At 34.1% G+C, this 16829-nt stretch overlaps 2 protein-coding genes across 4 annotated transcripts; one reads left to right on the forward strand and one right to left on the reverse strand.

Moving 5' to 3' along the window:
• Positions 1 to 981: 981 nt before the first annotated feature.
• On the forward strand, positions 982 to 11987 carry LOC114405340 (myosin-11-like). Its single transcript, XM_028367919.1, has 37 exons — positions 982 to 1119; positions 1226 to 1369; positions 1487 to 1632; positions 1728 to 1887; positions 2044 to 2102; positions 2464 to 2623; positions 2705 to 2854; positions 2962 to 3098; positions 3194 to 3340; positions 3429 to 3530; positions 3665 to 3722; positions 3807 to 3908; positions 4306 to 4343; positions 4537 to 4663; positions 4749 to 4919; positions 5085 to 5216; positions 5354 to 5463; positions 5588 to 5648; positions 5916 to 6093; positions 6269 to 6474; positions 6555 to 6674; positions 7096 to 7194; positions 7285 to 7506; positions 8295 to 8425; positions 8628 to 8739; positions 8831 to 8875; positions 8970 to 9224; positions 9304 to 9459; positions 9563 to 9769; positions 9886 to 10029; positions 10459 to 10529; positions 10626 to 10725; positions 10841 to 10897; positions 11004 to 11060; positions 11141 to 11221; positions 11345 to 11427; positions 11545 to 11987. The coding sequence occupies exons 1-37, from the start codon at positions 982 to 984 to the stop codon at positions 11666 to 11668; spliced, it is 4590 nt and encodes a 1529-aa protein (XP_028223720.1). The 3' UTR covers positions 11669 to 11987.
• A 996-nt stretch (positions 11988 to 12983) lies between these two features.
• Positions 12984 to 15642, reverse strand: LOC114407722 (F-box protein At5g03970-like). 3 transcript variants are annotated; one of them, XM_028370932.1, is made up of 2 exons: positions 15523 to 15642; positions 12984 to 14902 (listed from the first exon to the last, which is right to left on the reverse strand). In XM_028370932.1, exon 2 carries the CDS (start codon positions 14870 to 14872, stop codon positions 13667 to 13669), a length of 1206 nt encoding a protein of 401 aa, XP_028226733.1. In that variant the 5' UTR covers positions 14873 to 14902; positions 15523 to 15642; the 3' UTR covers positions 12984 to 13666. The 3 variants fall into 3 exon arrangements, with proteins under 3 accessions (XP_028226733.1, XP_028226734.1, XP_028226732.1); XM_028370933.1 differs by having other exon boundaries at positions 12984 to 14905; XM_028370931.1 differs by having other exon boundaries at positions 12984 to 14964.
• Between the last annotated feature and the right edge of the window lie 1187 nt (positions 15643 to 16829).

The following is a 16829-nucleotide window of genomic DNA, read 5'->3' on the forward strand; positions in this document are numbered from 1 at the left end:
AAATTATTTGTTAGTAATCTATTATGAGAGTCAAAATTACTAATTTATAAAATTAGGAGATCAAATGTTACAATTAAAATTTAAAAACATCAAAATCATGAATTTAAGAAACTAGAAACACCAAAATTATAATTTATTTATTTTTAAATTTTTTATTGTAGTTCGTGATAATAACAAAAAAATCTTTAATCGGTGTTAGTCACTTTTCTTCTCTTGACCATTATTTATACGAGAATCATCTTTATTTAACAAATTAAAAAATATATGAAAAATAAATTATTACAAAAACTTAAATTTCACTTACCAATTATTCTTGTTTCTAAAAAAAATAAACTACTAATTATTTTAAATTTTAAAATTAACATATATAAGATTTAATTACGATTACATTCCTTATTAAAAAAAAACTTGAATTCATATTAAATTTGGAAATAATATATTCTTTGGAACACATTCTTTATTAATATTAATTTAAATTTATTAGATATAAAATATTGCTATTCACATTTTTTATTTATAATTTCTAATAAAATAATTAATATTAGAGAATAATACTTGGATTTTGGCAATTAAAGTAAATTGGAATGGTTTATAAAGTAGCGTAGGAAGAGAAGAGAATGGACCGAAATCCGTTAAAGGTGGGAGAGGAGAGTTGAATAGTAAGCACATCACGAAAGCAGAGGGAAGAAGTTGGCGAAGTTACAGGACGGGACGTATTGTGTCGTTTCCAAGAGCCACTCGATCAACTCGATCCACAATATTCCACTTAATACTCACTTTCACTTTCTCTTCTTTCTTTCACAATTTCTCTGCATCGATCTCTAACTCATAATTACTTGCATGTCTCTATGAACATACTGCTTAAGGCCACCAAAACTTTCCACTTTATTACACCTCAATAATGGTACGTCAATACTCCTTTCGTAGATTACATGCATAACAAAATTAACAAATTAAATGATGATCCATCTGCATGCATATATGCAGGGGACTCCAGTGAACATTATTGCGGGTTCTCATGTCTGGGTTCAAGATCCACAAGTATGTTGGATTGATGGACAGGTATCCAAAATCATCAAAGGAAATGATGCTGAAATTGAAGCAACCAATGGAAATAAGGTTAATTTGTGCTTGCTTTCTACTTTCTAGCCTCACAACAACATGATATTGTAGTAATTAAGAATTGTTACCTGTGTACGTGTGTTTGTATTTTGATTATTACTAGGTTGTCGCAAAGTTATCAAATATATATCCCAAAGATACAGAAGCTCCTCCGGGTGGAGTGGATGACATGACTAAGCTTTCCTATTTGCATGAGCCTGGAGTCCTCCAGAACTTAAAAACTAGATATGAACTGAATGAAATATACGTATGTATGACTCTCTTCCCAGCTTTAATATCATCAAATCCAGCATTGTTTATTTATTATAGCCCAACAACTTGTTACCTTTTTTATTTTATTAATTGCTGTACATGCACTTGGCAGACTTATACGGGAAATATTCTGATTGCAATAAATCCATTTCAAAGACTACCTCATATTTATGATTTGCACATGATGCAACAATACAAGGGAGCACCATTTGGAGAGTTGAGTCCTCATGTATTTGCAGTTGCTGATGTTGCATATAGGTAATCTAATTAAATTTCTTCTAATTATAAAACAAAGTCCGGTTCTGCATGCATTGAACCAAATTTTAGATTGATGAATTCATTAATAATACCAGGGCAATGATTAATCACGACGGGAAAAGCAATTCAATTCTGGTCAGTGGGGAAAGTGGAGCTGGTAAAACCGAAACTACAAAAATGCTTATGCGCTACCTTGCTTTCTTAGGAGGTAGGGCTGTCACTGAAGGACGAACCGTTGAACAACAAGTTCTTGAAGTATGATACCACAAATCACACACTTTTTTTAACTAATAATTTTTTCCTTTTTTATTTATTTCTAGCAATAACATTCCCTCTTTTTTTCTTTTTCTTTTTTCTTTCTATTAAACTTTGACTCATTTTAGACTTCTGCGTTAACTGATCTGAGTGCAGTCAAATCCTGTTCTGGAAGCATTTGGCAATGCTAAAACTGTCAGGAATAACAATTCTAGGTGAGTCTTACACGTGGAAAGTAAATAATTTCTAGTTTTATTCTCTTTGATACGTACCCTGGTATTTTGTTGAGTACTTGTTACATGTGAGCAACAAATTACAAAGGATTGTTTGTATTTCACTCTCCCCAATAGCCTGATATATAAATTAACTTTGTCGCCATTTTGTCTCATTGCATTCCCCCAGTTCTCTATTATACTGCCAGAATATAATATGTTATGACAACAGTTAAATTTATAAATTGCTGTTTATCAATTTTCTTTCCATAAATGAAACATTAACTGCTACATCATGCGAGTATCTAAGTTCAATCTTTTACCAATAAATTAGTTTCAAGTTCTCCTTCTCTTAATGGTGCAGTCGTTTTGGTAAATTTGTTGAGATCCAATTTGATAAGAGTGGAAGAATCTCAGGAGCAGCCATTCGAACATACCTTCTAGAGAGATCTCGGGTTTGCCAGATTAATGATCCTGAACGAAACTACCACTGCTTTTATCTTCTTTGTGCTGCACCACAGGAGGTTACTTGCTGCATAATCCACTTTTTTGAGGGATTTTGTTTTCAATTATATAATAAACTCATTGCATTTTTTTGCTAACAGGAAATTGAGAAATACAAATTAGGAAATCCCAAAACGTTTCATTACCTTAACCAGTCAAAATGCTATGAACTGGATGATATAAATGATTCCCGTGAGTATCTTGCTACCAGGAGAGCTATGGATATTGTCGGAATAAGCCAAAATGAGCAGGTGTTTGTTTTTCATGAGTATGAGTTTAGCTTCTTTCTTGCTAGAATATGGAACAATGATTTTCCTAGTTCTTACCTCTCCGCTTCCCCTTGATGTCTTTTTGTCAGGAAGCAATTTTCAGAGTTGTTGCTGCAATTCTTCATATAGGGAATATTGATTTTGCCAAAGGAAGGGAAGTTGATTCATCAGTTCCAAAAGATGACAAAGCCAAATTCCACTTAAAAACAACTTCTGAGCTTCTTATGTATGGATGCCACTGTATTATTACTCTCTATGCCCATATGATTTTTGACTGCCTTTTTAAGATGATTGCCATCATTGGATTTCTCATTTTATCAGGTGCGATGTTCGTGCCTTGGAAGATGCATTATGTAAGCGTGTCATGATAACCCCTGAGGAAGTTATAAAACGGAGCCTTGATCCCCAAAGTGCAGCAATCAGCAGAGATGGCTTAGCAAAAACAATTTATTGTAGGCTCTTTGACTGGTAAGATGCTGAAAATGGAAAAGGAACCCATAAAATACACGAGGTAAAAAGATTTTGATCCCTTGTGCATTAATGTGGTGGTTAACAGGTTGGTGAACAAGATTAATAGTTCAATCGGACAAGACTCCAATTCTAAATCTTTGATTGGGGTGCTTGATATCTATGGTTTTGAAAGCTTTAAATCTAACAGGTAATATATTGAGTTCAGAAGAAGAAACATGCCTATCTATACAAGTACTTCACACTACTGAAAATATTGAAAGCAACTACCTCTGCTTGTTTTCAATCCTTTGTAACTTATTTTCAGCCTATCATGCTCTGCAGTTTTGAGCAGTTCTGCATTAATTTTACAAATGAGAAGTTGCAGCAACATTTCAATCAGGCAACATCTAAGACCATGATAAGCACTTAAAGTTTTCTTATGACCATCTTTTCTCTGCTTAAACATTTTTTTTGTGAATTCCAGCACGTGTTTAAGATGGAACAAGAAGAATACAAGAAGGAGCAAATCGATTGGAGCTACATTGAATTTGTTGACAACCAAGATGTTTTGGACCTTATTGAAAAGGTCCCATCCTTCTTTCTTTTTTTTGTCACTTTCTTTGAGGACGTTTAGTTCATTTTGAGTTCGAAAGTAGTCAACTTCTATGTTCAGAAACTTAACGAAGTAGAAAGCTAATGCTACTATGCTTTTGATATGCTTATTGTCTTATCTATTTAAATTCCATTCCACAATCTATTTTGTGGACTATACATCCCCTTTAAGTAATGAAAATTCTATTAATCCCAATTGGCAAAGATCAACTAAAGATTTACAAAACAACTGCCCACATTTATACTAATTTTTTACAGGTTTCTCCCTTTAAAGTTCCACTAAAGTTCAATCCCTTTTTCAGGTTATCTTTCCAGTATTGTCCTCTTCTTCTTTTTGTACTAATCTTATACATTGTTTTTCATCATTGCAGAAACCTGGAGGAATAATTGCACTCCTTGACGAAGCTTGGTAAAATATTGTTTGCTTCCCTGAATATCTTCATTAATAGGATGGAGATTCATAGATTTCTAGATGATTTTTAGCCTTTTCCTTTCGGTGACATGGACCAGCTTTGGCCATATTGTTTTAAATAAAAAAACTCTGCTACAATCGATATTGATTTACTCCTTCATTCTAACTTCCCCCTTCTCTTGTCTTGCAGCATGTTTCCAAAGTCTACACACGAAACATTTTCAAACAAGCTTTATCAAACATTTAAGAATAATAAGCGCTTTATTAAGCCAAAATTGTCTCGAACAGATTTCACTATTTCTCATTATGCTGGCGAGGTATGACTTAATCTCATGGCACCGGCTTCTGCAAAAAATAAGAAATCTTTGTTAATTCATTATTTCAACTGTCATAAATGTGCAGGTGCAGTACCGGTCTGACCAATTTTTAGACAAAAACAAGGATTATGTGGTTCCTGAACATCAAGATTTATTGGGTGCTTCCAAATGTCCTTTTGTAGCTGGCCTTTTTCCTCCACTTCCAGAAGAGACATCGAAGTCTTCCAAGTTTTCTTCAATTGGTTCTAGATTTAAGGTATCATTCTTTTCTCTGGTCTTTATTGCCAAATGTATGGACTTTGTCAAAAAAATAATAAGCATGATGCATCAACATGTACCCATGACATGGCCATCAAAATTGAACTGTAGTCTTACAATCAGGGTGCTAACAAACCATGTTTTCATATCCCGAATGATGCAGCTGCAACTACAGCAATTAATGGAAATACTAAGCTCTACAGAGCCTCATTACATTAGATGTGTGAAACCAAACAACCTCCTCAAGCCAGCAATTTTTGAGAATGCCAATATTATACAACAACTTCGCTGTGGTGTGAGTATAGTTTGAAAATTTAACTTGATATTCCTCCGTTATTTCACTCTTTGTACGATGGCTAGTACAAAAGTAAGGCCTTGGTATCTTCACATTTTCAACCTTTCTTCAGTTGTCTCTAATGCTTGCCCATACAGGGTGTTTTGGAAGCAATCAGAATCAGTTGTGCTGGCTACCCTACTCGCCGTGCTTTCTTTGAATTTGTAAACCGATTTTCCCTTCTTGCTCCAGATGTCACAGAAGCACAGTAAGAACTCTTCTTTCATATCTTTTATGCTCAAGAGGAAGGAAGTTTTGGCTTTATGTTTTCAAACAGTTTGGTACCAAATTTCCCGAGTGCTAAATTGCTATGTTTTTTCACCTATGGGCAGCCATGATGAGAAGATTGTTTGCCAAAAGATACTGGAAAAAGCGGGGCTTAAAGGATATCAGGTACTTCAAAATGTTTCGCCAGAATAATTATTTGACTCTTGTTTTCTTTTTTACATATAATTAAAGCTCGTGTGGCCATAGCAACAGCTACAATTCATGGATAATTATATCATTAATATATAATACCTCTTTCAGCTATAACTAATAATTAATGTCAGCAAGGATATTGTGCAATCACGCATCACATAACATGCATATATGTATGTAGTTATGCTCCACTCACACTCATGGCCACAATGTTCATTTGATTGGCTGTCAATTGTGTAGATTGGAAAAACAAAGGTATTCCTAAGAGCAGGTCAGATGGCTGAACTAGATGCACAGAGAGCTAAAAAACTCAGTAATGCAGCAAAAACTATCCAACGGCGTATACGAACCCATCAAGCTCGCAAACATTATCTTGAACTACGAAACAAGACTATATATATGCAGTCTGTGTGCAGAGGTGAAATATTATAAAAGTGAAATAACCTAAATCATTTGTTAGGTAGGATAGGTGCAATATCGTATGGACTTCCTAAATAGAATGGCATATCTCAGTTCAGTAGGACATCTTACTGCTTAATCAGTCTCCTTTCTCTACATATTTTTAATTTTCACATTTATAATATGTTTTATAGGAAGACTTGCATTCAAACTTTATCAACACAAGAGAAGGGAGGCGGCTGCTGTGAAAATTCAGAAGAACATACGCAGATATGAAGCTAGGAATACCTATATTAAACTCCAAGCATCAGTACTTACTTTGCAAACAGCTTTAAGGGCAATTGCTTCCCTCAAAGAGTTCAGATTTAGGAAACAGACTAAAGCTTCCATCATTATTCAGGTTACAGTTGACTAATATATGATTAGGAGCATCCATAAGGGTCATCAGTATTCAATATTTAAATTCTCGAAAAATTGCAGGCTCGGTGGCGGTGCCACAAAGCTGCTTCATATTATAAGAAGCTCAAGAAAGGTTCAATTGTCACACAATGCCGATGGAGGGGGCGCATGGGCAGAAAAGAACTTAGGAAAATGAAAATGGTAAGTTTCTACATTTTCCATTGTTCCTAATTTATCTTTTTGAGTACCCCCATCATTTAACAGAACCCTCAGAAACAGGGGAATGAAAATGCATCCAACCTATATAACTGAAGCCATACAAGGCAAAAAAAAATCCGATATTTTCTGTTACAAAAGCAAGTTTCATATCAGAAAGGCTTATAGTTTTATACAATGTTCATATCCACATGGGCTGAAGTGAAGGTCATGCGATATTTCTCCAACACAATCCTTTTTCCTTAATAGTTTTATGAATGATCAAACGGAACCAATTAAGCTGCTCCTATGACTCATTGTTTCATGTTTAAGTAGCACAAAGCCACAAACCTTGCTTTATTTACTATTCCTGATTCGTTTACGTCTTTCTATCTACTCTCTCTTGACATTCGTATCCCTTTGCTAGGCTGCAAGAGAAACTGGCGCGCTTAAAGACGCAAAGGACAAGCTTGAAAAAAGAGTGGAGGATATCACTTGGCGTCTTCAACTAGAGAAAAGTTTAAGGGTGAGATATATGCTTTGCAGATACATAAATTTTGGAGATCAATTTCAGCATAAGAGACAGCCCTAAAGAAAACTATTTTGAATCCTGCAGACCAACCTAGAAGAATCCAAATCACAAGAGATAGCAAAACTGAAGAATGCACTGCAGGAGATGCAGAACAAAGTTGATGAATCCAATGCATTGCTTATAAAGGAGAGAGAGAATGCAAAGAAGGCCATTGAAGAAGCACCTCCTGTTGTTAAAGAAATTCAGGTTATTGTTGAAGACACTCAGAAGATTGAATCACTAACATTGGAAGTTGAGAGTCTAAAGGTAAGAAAATTCGGTTTTACAACATTTAATCTTTGTTGGGCAACCCCAATTTCAATCATGCTTCTATTTCTGCATAAAATGCTTCTTAAAGTGAAATATTGTAGAGAATATGTACTTCAACGCATACAACTTGTAACATTCTTTGAGTGGCTCGTGAATTCTTATGCCTCTTTTACTACTTTTCATTGGTTAATTGGAACAAAGTTTCATAACATTGTTGAATCCTTGGCAAGCATACCAAAGTATCATACAAATAGTATAAAATTAAAAGTATGAGAATTATATCCACAAGGACTTGTTTGTATCAAGCTATTTGTACAAATTCAACAACTAGGCAAAGGATAATTTAGGTTTTTAAGTTAAGGTGATTAAAAAAACAATAAAAGCAGAACAATTAAAAGGTGAGCATAAACACAAATAGTTGGTGGAAAAAATAAGCAAAATGCAACAAAATAAAACAGGTGAAGAATTTTGGGAATTTAGGGTTTTGGAAGCCATGGAGGATCAACAAGCTCTGTTGATGCGCGAAACAATAAAGTGGATTGACATCATTGTGCATTCTCTTCTAAATTCTAATTAATACTTGATACTCAACAAAATATATTATTCATAATAGATGAAAATCAGACAGTTAGTGTCCTACCACATGATGATAAGAATGATTAAATTAAATGTTTATGCATGAGGAAAATAATCTCTTTTTAAGCTTATAGCAGTATACTTAAGTTGTTGTGTATAATGGTTATCTCGTCTAAATGTTGTTGCCTTGGGATTTTTTCTTCTCACAGACATCCCTTGAGTCGGAGAAACAGAAAGCTGACGAGAAATATAATGAAGCCCAAGCTTGTAGTGAAGAAAGGGGGAAAAAATTAGAAGACACAGAGAAGAAGGTTCGTCAACTCCAAGAATCCTTAGCCAGGTAATATATTCTTTTTGAAGAGAGTTTCTCTCTCCTGAGGAGTATGCTAAATGTAATATTATTGGTAAACTGATCAAACATTATTCTTTCTGTCCTTCTTCCCTGAGTAAAAATAATAATTATTATTGTTACTACTATGCCGGATGAATTTATATCTAATTATGTGAGACGAATGACCAAATCCACATAATTCTTTGATTAGGCTAGAAGAGAAAATTACTAACTTAGAATCAGAGAATCAAGTTCTGCGTCAACAAGCCCTGTCCATGGCACCTAATAAGTTCCTCTCAGGACGCTCTAGATCAATCATTCGGGTACTCCTTAGCTTGGAATGAATCTTATAAACATAATAATAATATGAATACAAAGATGGTTTAAAGCATTTTTTATTATCTCTGTTGATAGAGAACGGACAGTGGACATCTTGGAGTTGAAGCAAAGACAACTTTGGTAATTAAATTCATTTTAAATCTTTGTTACTTGTTTTGGATATGTATATGAGGATTTGACTTGCCTTCGTTTTTTGACTTGATAAACTAATCAGGATATGCATAGCACATCAATGAACCACAGGGAATCTTCGGAAGTGGAGGATAAACCACAGAAGTCACTAAATGAGAAACAACTAGAGAACCAAGACTTACTCATTAAATTCATTCCTAAACAGATAGGTTTTGCTGGGAATAGACCAATTGCTGCTTGTATCATATACAAATGCCTCTTGCATTGGAGATCATTTGAAGTTGACCGTACTAGCGTTTTTGATCGTATAATTCAAACTATTGGGCATTCAATTGAGGTGTAAAATGCTGAACTTTCGTGTGATATGATTTCCTTCTTTGGCATATTTATCTCACTAAAGTTTTATTCGACCTCAGACCCAGGATAACAATGATGTTTTGGCTTATTGGTTATCCAACACCTCTACACTTGTCTTGTTACTCCAGCGCACACTTAAGGCAAGTGGTGCTGCTGGAATGGCTCCTCAACGACGTCGTTCTTCGTCAGGGACAGTGTTTGGGAGGATGACTCATGTGACGAAATACAACTTCTTATTTAAACAGATTAAGTTCAATTGAGAAACTTTCCTTCTTCAGATAAGTAAAAGTAAGGTCTTTCTTATTACTTTTGTTGCAGAGTTTCCGTGGAACTCCAGCAGGAGTCAATCTTTCCCTAATCAATGGTAGCATGAGCGGAGGCATAGATGCGTCGAGACAAGTTGAAGCCAAGTACCCTGCTCTTCTTTTCAAACAGCAGCTCACAGCTTATGTGGAAAAGATATACGGAATGATTCGAGATAACTTGAAGAAAGAAATTTCTCCCTTGCTTGGGTTATGCATCCAGGTATAACAATTTCTTCATTATCTACCATGCAAATTTATTAAGCTTTTCCTTTGCTGGATTGCCTTTTAAATTCACTGATTCAATATGTATCGTTTGAATTGAACATGGTGAGATAGGCGCCTAGAACATCCAGAGCGAGCTTTGTTAAGGGATCATCACGTTCAGCTGCAACCACTGAAGCCCAGAAAGCTTTGATTGGTCACTGGCAGGAGATAGTTAAGAGCCTTGGGAACTTTTTAAATACTTTGAAAGCAAATCATGTTAGTCCAACCTCCTTTGACTTTATCATCTTTTTTTTTCTTTCTAATTGATGCTTTCTCATAGCAAAATTCGCTAAGAAATGCTAGTTCTGGCTCTTCACGAAAACATATTAAATTACATTATTATAGTGAAATCACAGGCTTCTATTGAATTTTTTGTCTCCTGAGTTAGACATAATTTTTTTTTCTTTCTAATTTCCAATATTATATATATAAAGTTGGTTTGTGTTACTACATGATTTTGTATATAATTAAAATAAGAAGGCTAATGTATATAGGGAGGGCTACAATACATGATTTTGTGAAACCTCGGGGAGGTTCATGTATTTTATCTTCTTCCCATAATTTTCTTTTCGTTTTTTCTTTGGTGAGCCTGTATTATTTAGTGCTGTTGGAGTAAAATATGTTTGTTCTGCTTGATTTTGGCAGGTTCCCCCATTTTTGGTTCGTAAGGTGTTCACTCAAATTTTTTCCTTCATCAATGTCCAACTTTTCAATAGGTTAGTTAGTTCTACTTTCATTGTTTTGGGGCTGTTTTTTGTTCTGGAAACCAGAATTCTCATTTTTATAATCTTGCATCTTCATTTTTCTTGTAGTCTTCTTCTAAGACGGGAGTGCTGCTCATTTAGCAATGGAGAATATGTGAAATCTGGTTTGGCTGAATTGGAGAATTGGTGTAATAATGCCACTGATGAGGTGCATTACTTCACATTGCTGTTATACTATGCAATTCTTTTAATTTAATAAGGTATAAATATATACTAACCTCACCCTTCTCCCTTCCTTCTCCGGGGAAAAAATGCAAATGCAGTACGCCGGTTCAGCTTGGGATGAGCTCAAACATATAAGACAGGCTATTGGATTTTTGGTATCTATCTATCTTGCGTGTATCCATCTGATATGCATGGTACTTGTTCTAATGGTCAGTAAGATAGTAAAATATTAAAAACTGACCTTCCCTGCCCATAATTTAGGTCATACATCAGAAACCAAGGAAAACGCTGAATGAAATAACTCATGAACTGTGTCCAGTAAGTGAAAACAATCTTTTACTCTCTAGTTAATAATTCACTTTCCCAAATACCTACCATTTTCACTTCCATATTCACAGGTCCTGAGTATACAGCAGCTATATCGGATAAGCACCATGTACTGGGATGACAAGTATGGCACACATAGCGTATCCCCTGATGTAAGTCTTTATACTACTCAAACTAGCTAGATTTAAAATCTTCTATGCCAGAAAGCTAGCTATCGAAGGCGGTGTGCAGAAAAAAACTATGTTGAGCTTTGCCGTATCAATGTTTACATCTAGGTCATATCCAATATGAGAGTGTTGATGACTGAAGATTCAAATAATGCAGTTAGTAATTCTTTCCTGTTGGATGATGATTCAAGGTAAGCCGGATATTGTTCAACCATGAAATACTAATTATAAGTAATTAGTAGTTTTTATTATATTAAAAAGTTTAGACCTTGTCATTAACCAATTGGAAGCATATATCTACTTTGCAGCATTCCGTTTTCAGTTGATGACATATCGAAGTCGAAGGAACCCATAGATATCTCTGATATAGAGCCCCCACCAGTAATACGTGATAACACTGGCTTTAGTTTCTTGCTGCCACACCCAGACTGAATATTCTCGAGACATCAAATCATATTCAGCTAGATTTTATTTTGGGGAAACTAGATTTTTCTGTGCTTTGGTTACCTCAGAAAGAATATTGTATTTAACATGCCAAATTTATTTCTTACTAGTTTGAAAAAGGGATGACATGCATAGTGCAGATCTTGCGGGGCACAAGCATACAAGTCTTTTTCCATCCAATTTTCCCCATTTCCTTTTCTATCGGGATATGTCACTCGTAAGCACCTTATTTTTCTTAGGATAAGATTTTGTACCTAGAAACATAGAAATTTCACCAAATTTTACAGGAATGAACGATGATTGCCTAAGGCCAACAGTTTCTATCAACAAAATACTTTATTTATAGACTTTTTAAAAAAAATTAATCAAAAAAGTTATCTAGAAATTTAGAATAACTCACACAACTTCTTCAATGAGTCTTAACACTTTTAGATCTACTTATTCACATTCTCATTCTATTTTATTTTCCAGTTCTTTTTTAACCTATTACTATGAAACAATGAATTTTGACATACTATCTTAACAATAAACAGTGAATAAGGGTCCAGACTAGTTCATGACATTATAAGTATCGATGATTTTATTTCATATATTTTATAAATTTTCATTTAGTCTTCGATTGTGTGAAAAATCATTTACTAAAAAATGAAAGACTTTACAAACTAAAAAGAATTAAGAGTTAAAAACAATCAAAGAATGAAGTGGTGAATACTTACAATTTTGAAAAATGTCATTTATACAACAATACAATAGTTTATACAACATCTTGAGTTTATCTCTACTTTGTACATCATTTATTAAAGGTCATAATGATAGAGATATAGAAAAAAAATGTAATTGTTGTTATAAGTATACTTTACAATTTCATATTAATTTAATGAGTTATCTCCCTCACACATATTTTTACTCTCTAAATAATCAATTTTAGAAGTTGCTTTATGAATAATTTAAAAGAAATCCAAAGCACCTTTGTAGCGTGTTTGGAATCGCGTTAACAATAGAAGAATCACATTTCGTTAAAAGCTGTAATTATTCTCTTCTGAAAATTACATTCGTTTTTATTTTAATACTTAATCGGCTGAAAATTACATCCGTAACAGAATCCGTAAGGTGGAATCAAACACGCTATTAATCTTTTAACAGCTGAGTTAAGGTGAAAATTACACCCATACTTCGCATTAGTAAAAGTTCCAAAAGATCCCGAACCTACAGGATTCATACGAATTTACATTCGTAGCCGTACCAACATATTGTACTTTCTAATATATACACAATGCTATATTTCTCTAGAAAATACACAATGTATGAAAACTAGCGTAGAATAGCTTCCACTGGTGCTGTTCTCTAGTAGAAACAAAACTACCACCCTTGAGCACACCGAATGTGTTTTGCTAAAGGACATCAGTTTTCAATGTATGAAATTCATATACATAGTTACCATAATCAAACAAAACTATATTCAAATTCTACTTTAACAAAACCAAACAAAAACGGTTAAAAACAAGAGTCTTGCATCTTCATCTTTGGAAACCATTATATGCAGCTTGTTGCGACTGTATCAGGCTGCAATTCTGAATTCTTCTACGAGAAGACTAAATAGAACACAATCAAAAGAGTAATATTTTTCAGCGTTTTGATAAAACAGCAACCTCTAGGCATGTACAAGAGAAATGAAGGACCTACTAATACTATGGCTAGACTTCAAAACAGAACAAACAAGTTTAAAGCGTAGGGTCCGTTTACTTTGACAAAATGTTTTTTGGTTTTTACTTTTAATTATAAAATTGTTACCTTGTTTTCAATTTATTTCCAGTTTTCAAAGATTTGTATAGAAACTAGTGAAAACAACTTTTAGATTGAAAACAAGATGATAGTTTTCTAATTAAAAGTGAAATCAGAAAATAAAAACAAACCCTTAACTTTTAGATTGAAAAGACCAAGTGCATATAGATTGAAAAACGACAAGTTTTCCCTTGTTCCATGATGTCATGACACCGACACCGAGGAAGTGTGTGGCCAAGCTGGTAGAAAGTAAGGAACTACTTTGCTAGATTCCCATGAAATGGTACCTCCACGACCCTGATAATTAACAATTTCCACCGTTTTGGTCTCCAAATCACACAGCAAAATGTTCCACCCCGACCTAATGAAGATAGATGTAGAATTCTGAGGAAGGAATGACAATATCTGAGTTTCTTTAGAATGTGTGCTTAAAGACGGCATCTGCTTCCATAATACTTTAAAGTTTAATCTCCACCTCAGAATCCACTTGTACTTCAGATGAGTGCAGTTGCAGTAAATAGATGAGTTGGCTCCTGCTTCCTTCTCAAGTATCCATATCTCCAGACCCAAGTTATTGCTCTGGCCATACTGCAAAAGCCCATCAGATGACTCCCCAAGAACAGATTCCTCATGCTCGTGTGTTAACACACCTGTTGGTAGTTTTATCAAGGCTATATACCTGTCTCCAAGACGAGGATCATAAATGGCAAGTTTTCCCCACATTGCAAACCAGTGTACAACCCCTCCAACCACCATAGCTGCCGTCCTCGGGCACAATGCTAAGGTTGTGGAGCACATCAGAGTGGATTGCTTCCATTGTCTACTTTTTGATGAGTAAGTCTCAATTGAGACAGTGTTGCGTTCCTTTAGTTTGCATTCACATCTTGCACGGATCACCTTGTAGCATATGTCACTATCCAGATATTCCTCAACAATCAATGCCATGCACAGAACTTTATAGAATTGCTGAGGTTCTGGGAGTTCATACTTTTGCTTGGTCACAGTATTGTACACATAATATGCCTTTGGATGGAAACCAGAAAGAATAATGCCTTTGGAACTATCAACGAAGTACCCAAGATGTTTGAGGATTCCAGAAAGTTTCAAATCATCACCGTCTTTGCAAGTGGACAAGATTGGGAGGGCAGGCTCCCAACGAGGGCGACGATAGCCATCACGAGGTCTTCCAAGATATAAAAAATTGCATACAAAAAAACCCAAAAGTCGAAAACTTTGTCCCCATTGCCTCACGTAGCATTGACGAAATGAAGGACTGCATATCACACGCAGCCATATTTTTGATACGATAATTAATTTGGAGATAGTTGGTGGTGGTATTCGAAGTAGGATCTCATGCAGGATGTCATCACAGTTAAGTGCAGCGGGATAAACACTATTATTACGTTTCATCCTCTCAGTTTCTGTCAGGCCAGTTATATCCTGCTGAGCATAAACTAACAACATCTTCAGAAGAGCCAAAAAGAAGTACAGACATCTCTTAACTGATAATGAGATACATAAGTTCAGTCATCGACAATATAATAATAAATAAATAAAAAATAAGCCAACCCCATGTTCACCACTAGTCTAGATTTTGCAACTGTGATGACAAATTCAAACCCACTTATTCAGGGTTTCAGACATCAGAGGCAAAACTTAAATACAATGTGCATGAATATCTGACCAAGTATAAAACACGGTTTTCATATGAATTAACATAACCATCTTTTGTTTCATCGGGACAACCTGAATGTGGCTTTATATCAGTTAAAAGTAAAAGCATATTTATAATTTATGCTATTTCACTTGGTTCTTCTACTTTTCTGAGGCTAGTAAGTATTTATTAACACAATTTGCAGGAGACCCAGTTCCTAATCAAAAGTTTTTCTTTTTTTTAACTTCTTTTTGTGAAACACACATGCAATCGGTTAAAAGAATTGAACAATAAATGTATTCCTTCTGCGAAGAAATAAAATCGAAAAGGGGAAGTGGAGGGTACAGGATAATTGAATGCAAAGAATAACATTGACAGAAACAGAAATGGAAATGGATTGACTCACTCTTCAAAATTGGGGCTTCAAAGGTGAGAGCTTGCCCTCGTCGAAAGTCGATTGATCAAGCCAAGAACGAATTTTTAATATTAGAATCACATTTTATGAGTTGGGCATTTACTGTGCTGTTATTGCGTCCGCTTAAATTGTGGATCTGTCTTGCAATAGCCCATTTACACCATCTTATTTTTTTAATCTTTACACCCCGTCTCTCTCACTTTTTTTTAACATATATTCCGAAAATTAGTTTTGGAAATTTTTGGAATATAAATATAATGGGGTGTGCGAAAATCAGTTACTCCGAATGTTATACCATAATGTGTGTTTTTCTACTTTTGTATAGATGGGTAACTTTATTTTAATTTAAATATGTTTTTTTTATATAAACTAGCATAAGAGTTTAATTTTTATATATAGTCAATGTAAAAAAAAAATTATAGTATCATGATTGGGTGACAAAAGTAATTTACACAATTTATGGTTATACAATAATGTGAAGAAAAGAAAAGCGTACTGTCGATTCTAATTTAATTCTTTACATTTTTATTTTATTTTTATTGATAACAATGCCAAAATTATATAGTTTTGAAGAAAATTTCTTCTTCTATATTAGCATGGTTGGTACACCATTTTTTTATAAAACAAAATGTATGCCATTTTTTAAAGAGAAAAATATCAATTGAGAGGTGTATTTTCTTATGTATCCATTAAAAATAAAGGAAGTAAAAATTATAATAGAAAAAATAGCATCAAAGTATCAATTTTTAACACCAAACATGAGCTTATGGTTATTCTTTTTCTTGTCTACTAATATGTAACATTAGCCTCATCAATGCTTCTTTAGTTGTGTAAAGGGGTTTCATAATTGTTCCGACTACTCTGATTTTCTAAAACTTTTTTGTTTATATTTTTTATATATGCTTTTTTTTACACTTCCTATATTCTTCAAAGTTTTTTCATATTATTCATCCATTCTCTTACTTCTCCTTTTTCCCCTTCTTATGCCTCACTTTCTCGATGGAATATATATATTTGTTGAATGTGGAAATTTATTTATGAATTCTGTACTATATGCAGTTATATTAAACAGCTCGTAACCTTTAAAACAAATAATATGGTTGGGTATTTTCATAAAATATTAAAAATTTTCTAAACATTTTAATTACCATGGTAATGTGCAAAAAAAATTTACCGGCAAAATCCATATGTATACACTCAGACTCAAAGATGTCAAAGAAACTCCTTATTTAGATCTTCAATTTTAAAATCATTAGCAACAAATGCAAAATCTCATTTTGTTTTCTTTTGGTAAAGTA

This window comes from Glycine soja, chromosome 3 (genome assembly GCF_004193775.1).
Source record: "Glycine soja cultivar W05 chromosome 3, ASM419377v2, whole genome shotgun sequence".
NCBI lineage: Eukaryota > Viridiplantae > Streptophyta > Magnoliopsida > Fabales > Fabaceae > Glycine > Glycine soja.